The sequence below is a fragment of the Elephantulus edwardii genome, unplaced genomic scaffold, assembly GCF_000299155.1.
Source record: "Elephantulus edwardii isolate Elephantulus edwardi_28Jun2011 unplaced genomic scaffold, EleEdw1.0 scaffold00049, whole genome shotgun sequence".
In the NCBI taxonomy this organism is placed as follows: Eukaryota; Metazoa; Chordata; class Mammalia; order Macroscelidea; family Macroscelididae; genus Elephantulus; species Elephantulus edwardii.
Genome location: NW_006399799.1, coordinates 13,339,683 through 13,345,152, shown reverse-complemented (window position 1 = coordinate 13,345,152; position 5,470 = coordinate 13,339,683). Strand labels below are relative to the sequence as shown.

At 39.2% G+C, this 5,470-nt stretch overlaps 1 protein-coding gene across 2 annotated transcripts in view; it reads left to right on the top strand.

The window, feature by feature from the left end:
* Window positions 1-5,470, top strand: part of SCMH1 (sex comb on midleg homolog 1 (Drosophila)) — a 355,171-nt gene that overhangs the window by 121,216 nt on the left and 228,485 nt on the right. The window contains exon 5 of one of the 2 annotated variants that reach the window (XM_006886518.1): window positions 182-252. The exons of the other annotated variant lie outside the window; for it this stretch is intronic. Coding sequence (XP_006886580.1) covers window positions 182-252 — 71 coding nt within the window. The remainder of the gene's footprint in view (window positions 1-181; window positions 253-5,470) is intronic. 2 annotated transcript variants of the gene reach the window in all.

Here is a 5,470-nt window from a genome sequence, read left to right as displayed (position 1 = left end):
AACTTCTCCAGCGGTTCTTTCCACATATGTAATCGATCTGATTCCTATGCATGCCATCAGGTGAAATCCAGGTATATAACCTGCGTTTATGCCTCTTGAAAAAGGTATTTGGGTTCTGGCAGCTTTCGTGTGAGTATTTTTAGGTAGTTGACCATAATAGAGATTTCTTTTTCCTTTACAGGTCATTTTACCTGGGACAGATACCTAAAAGAAACATGTTCAGTCCCAGCACCTGTCCATTGCTTCAAGCAGGTAATTTATTCTCAACATCTTCTTTTGTTTGTTTACTTATGAAGTTCAATTACAGGAGCAGTGACTTAAAAAAATACTCTATAACTTGGGAGAGACTTGGGGATTTTCGACATCTTTAGTTGGTGGGAGTCAATTTATTCCTTTTTGAGATTAATCAGAACTGGCTTTGACAAGCACTATGGCAACTGGACAATTAAAACAGACATTCGGTGTGGGGGAAGATGAGCGAACTGGGGAGGAAGGTAGAGAAAACAGTGCAACAATGAATGAATGAGAACCCAAAATCTCTGTAAATGTTCATTAAAACTAATAAAATTTAATAATAATTAAAAAAAATTTATTCCTTTTTTGTATTTGGGGGCGTTTTTGTGGACCTTAGACAAGCAAAATATGAAGTGAGGTCCCCTAGACTTTTCCCTTAAGTAACCCAGATTGAAATTCTATGAAGAACATAACCCAAGAAGTAATATTTCATTACTCTGCATGTTGGCATTCTTCTCAACTTCATCCCAAAATACAATCTTTCCTTCTTACCTCCTTGTGACTGAAAACAACTATTTGTTTTTATTGCAGTTCCTAATTCAGGCATATAAGAAAGAGAGTTAAGGTCTTTAAATAGTTTTGAAAAGTGTACTTAACTGCCACAATCTTAATTTTCTGTAAGTTTATTGGCATTGAACTGTGTCGGTGAACATTATAGGAGCTCATCAGTAGTTATTCAGAGCTTCTCATGTAGGATTAAAGTACCCAGACAATATGTTGATGATCATAACCGTAACAGGATATGGTAGGCTATTAGAGAAAGAAGTATTCTAAACAATACTAATCCTGAGTAGCTCTGGTGGCCTACTGGTAAGAAACTCAGCTGGAATCCTCACAGGAAAAGAATGGACAGTCTCCACCCTTGCCAATGTACTGTTTCTGAAAATCCCGTGGAAGGTCAGATATGAGTTGGTTCCAATTTGAAGGCACACATCACCAACAACATGATAGGCTATTAGAGAAAAAAGTGTTCTAAACAAAACTAATCCCAATGAAGTTATTTACATCTTATTTGTTTTAGTACTCGGATTATTTCAGCAAACTGTCAACATTTCAATGAGTTTGAATTATTTCTATTTTCAGGATAAAAATTGAGAAATTCTAGGCATTTGAAGTAACAGAGAATAGAGTCATATATCTATCTACCTGAAATAATTTTTGGTGCTTTAGTCCACAGTCAACACTTTTAGCACCAGCAGTCAGGAAATCAAAAGGTGAATTGCATTGGGGAAAATCTGCTGTCAGGGACCTCTCCAGAGTACTGAAAACCAGTATCAGTCTAAAGATAAAGGTGCACCTGATCCAGGCCATGGTCTTCACAATTAATTGCTATGCATCAGAGAGCTAGACAATAACTGTGGATGACAGAAGAATCTATGCCTTCAAGTTGTGGTGCCGGAGAAGAGTCTTGAACATATCATGGACTGCCAAGAAAACAAGTAGGCCTGTCTTGGAGAGAATGAAACAAAATTTCTCCTTGGAGACTAGGATTTTGAAGCTTCATCTCACATAATTTCAGCACATGGCCAGGAGAGACCAATCCTTGGAGAAGGATATCATACTTGGAAGGGTAGAGAGACAGCAGAGGAGAGGAAGACCCTGGATGAGATGAATTGATAGAGTAACTGGGGCAGTGGGGGGTTGGTGTGTTAGAATTAGTGAGGCTGGCTCAGGACAGGGCAGGGTTCAGAGCTCCTGTACATAGGGTCACTATTGGTCGCAGTTGACTTATTGGCACATAACAACAGTGGTAAGAAGCTGTGCTTACAATCCTAAAGGCACACAGTTCGAATCTACCAGCTGCTCTGTGGGAGGAGGTTGGGCAATCTCCCGTATAATTAACTGCCTCTAAAAACCCACTGAAGGGTAACTACAGGTCAGTCCCGACTTGATGGTACACAATAACAAAAAGACAAAATCGTTTTAAACAGTTTTCAGGTCACTGAAGGTCAGACTTCTAAGTTGATTGGTATCTGAGAGATGGGAAACAAAAATTAAGGGAACTCTACATTTTCCTAGCCTACTTCATTGTAGGATCTTCCATGTCACCATGTAGGAATAAGCCTGGCAGACTCTAATTTGAGAAGGTGGAGTTGAGAGTCTGGTGAAACTAAGACAACTAGAGTTTGCAAGACAGTACCAGAAAGGAGCAAGCTGCACAGAAAGAAAACTATGGAGTTTTGAAGAAGCTATCCACTTCAGGTATTTAAACTAGTGCTGATCAGTGCATAATGCATGTAAGAAAACTGAAGGGAAAAAAGTATCCGAAATGATTAGATGGAATAAAACCTAGTGCTCATACAGGGCAGGAATAGCATCTGTTCCCACTGGCTAGTCTGAAAAATCTTGTAATACATGAGGTGGCATGTGGATAGAATACACAGAAAAGTCTTGCTCAGTAGTGGAGAATAATTAGTCTTGGACTGAGCACTGCTCCATGCTTACCTACCTAGTAAATCATAAAAGGATGAAACTGTTTAAAAGTAACTTTATTTGCACCTGAAGAAAGCACAAGGTGATGAAGGCTTTGCTCTTTAGAGAAGCAAAAGAAAATTTTATATATGCTTATATATGAGAGATTGGTTGAATAATTTCAAATAAATGGCTCACACACTTGATGCTGGTAAACCCCAGATCTATGTGTCAGAGCCCAAGAGAGAGGTTTCTACTGACCCAGATATCTCCAAAGTGCTAAAGAGCAATGATGTCAGTCTAGAGACTAAGGTGCACCCCATCCAGGTCATAGTCTTCACAGTTACTTGTTATGCCTCAGAGAGCTGGACAAGGACTTAGGATTACAGAAGAGTTGATGCCTTAAAGTTGTGGTGCTGGAGAAGAGTATTCAGCATACTCTTGATCCCCAGGAGAACAAATAGGTCTGTCTTAGAGAGGATGAGACCAAGTTTCTCCTTGGAGACTAGGATTTTGAAGCTCCATACCACATACTCTGGGCATGTGGCCAGGAGCGACCAGTCCTTGGAGAAGGACATCATGCTTGGTATGGTGGAGGGACAGCGCAGGAGAGGAAGACCTTGAATGAGTTGGTTTGATACAGTAACTGGGATGATGAGATTAGGTGTGCTGGAGTCAATAAAACTGGTTCAGGATAAAGCAGGGTTCAGAGTTAGGGTACATAGGGTCACTGTGAGTTGCAGGCAACTTGACTGCACATAACAGCAATACATAGTTGTAGAGACTGATAAGACAGGGAGCAGACTATTGGTTTTCAGAGCCTGGCAGATCCATAGTTGACAGATAAGGCAGGCACTGATTGATTCTAGTGACCTAAACAGGGCAAGCAAGTTGCGGGATGAAGAGTGAGCAAAAAGCAAGCCAGTTTTGCCTAGCTTCCATATGCCTTCATACTCTCAGTGAAACTTCTTTCAACTAATTGGCTGTACATAGCAGATGTCATCATGGAAGTGATTATAAGATTTCATCAGGGAAGTTTTTGTATTACATCAAATTTCATCAAGGGAATTAATTATATCAGGTATCAACGAAATGACTACATCTTAATCATTATACAAAGAGTCACAGACAGTAAAGTTGACACTTACCTATAACCATCATATAATACAAAAACATCTTGCACACAACATGTAAAATAGTAATATGGGTATCCAATCAAAGATTGCTAGGTATATAAAGAACAGGGAAACATAACCAGTAATACAGAGAATATTAAAGCCAACTCAGAATCTATATAGATCTTAACAGATAAGAGCATGAAAACAATTACTTTAACTGTATTCTGTATGTTTATAAGTTGAGTAGAAGCATGGAAGATAGAAATGAGACTCACAATAAACTGCTGTATGTGACATAGAAAATATATTGATGAGGTTCAAAAAAATTAGTAAACTTGAAAACATAGCAAATAAGTCAAAAGTAAAGAGGATCGCTGATATGTGAGACAACTCTAAGTGGCTTAATAAATGTGAAAATTAAGTGTCCAAGAGATGGAGAACAGGAAAATTATTTGAAGTCTTGTGACTGAAATAATTCTGAAGTGAAAGAAAACTACAAATTCAAGAAACTAAATAAATACTCCCAAAAAATGAACAAGGAGAAAACTCTAATATAGGGCGTATCACAAATAAATTGCTCAACACCAGTTATAGGAAATGTCTTAAAAGCAGCCCGACAAAACATCTAAGGGAATAATGATAAAGATAATACCATGTTTTTTGTTGGAAACCCTGCAAATGAGGAAATTGTAGCAATATTTTTAAAGTACTGAAATAAAAAACTATCAACCAAGAATTCTATGACTGTTGATTATTGATTGCCATCAAGTCAAGCATGACTAATAGCAACCCTTGTGAACACAAGGCCTTTCTATAACTGTCATCGTTTCTCCAAGTTCATGGCATTTCCAGGGGCATGTGGTTTAGGAAATGAAAGCCAATCCTGCTTCCAAACCTGTCTTAAACTAGAGCTCCACCAAACTCTGTCCATCATGGGCAGCCGTTATAACATTTCTCACACACACACACACCCGGTTGCACAACGTTAAGTATCACAGCAAACCCAGATTACCTCAGTGCAGCAAAATTGACAGAAGAATGTTGTACAACTTGAAAGAATGTTTCTCCAGAATAAAATAATACCAGGCCCTTGAACCCAACTGACTTTTAAATACAAGGGCCCTTCATATATATAATTATTATTATTTCTCCAAGTTCATAGAGTTTCCAGAGGCCTGTGGTTTAGCAAGTGGATGCCATGCAAGCTTACAAACCTGAATCAGTCTTGGAGCTCCACCAAACACTGCTCACAATGGGTAACTATTATGGTATTTGACACACCTATGCAGAGCAGATCATCCGAGACACTGGGTTGTCCGAGGAGGAATGTGGCTCGGATTGGTGGAAGAGTCATCAACAACCTGCGTTATGGGGATGACACAACCCTGCTTGCTGAAACTGAGGAGGACCTGAAGCGCTTGCTGCAGAAGGTCAAGGACTGCAGCCTCCTATAGGAATTGAAGCTCAACATCAAGAAAACAAAGATTCTAACCACTGGGCCAATTGGCAGCATCAGTATGGATGGTGAAGAGATTGAGACAGTTAACAGTTTTAGTTTGCTTGGCTTCACATTCAACACTTGGTAACAGCAGCCAGAAAATCAAGAGACGAATTGCATTGGGAAAGTCGGCTGTAAGGGACCTCTC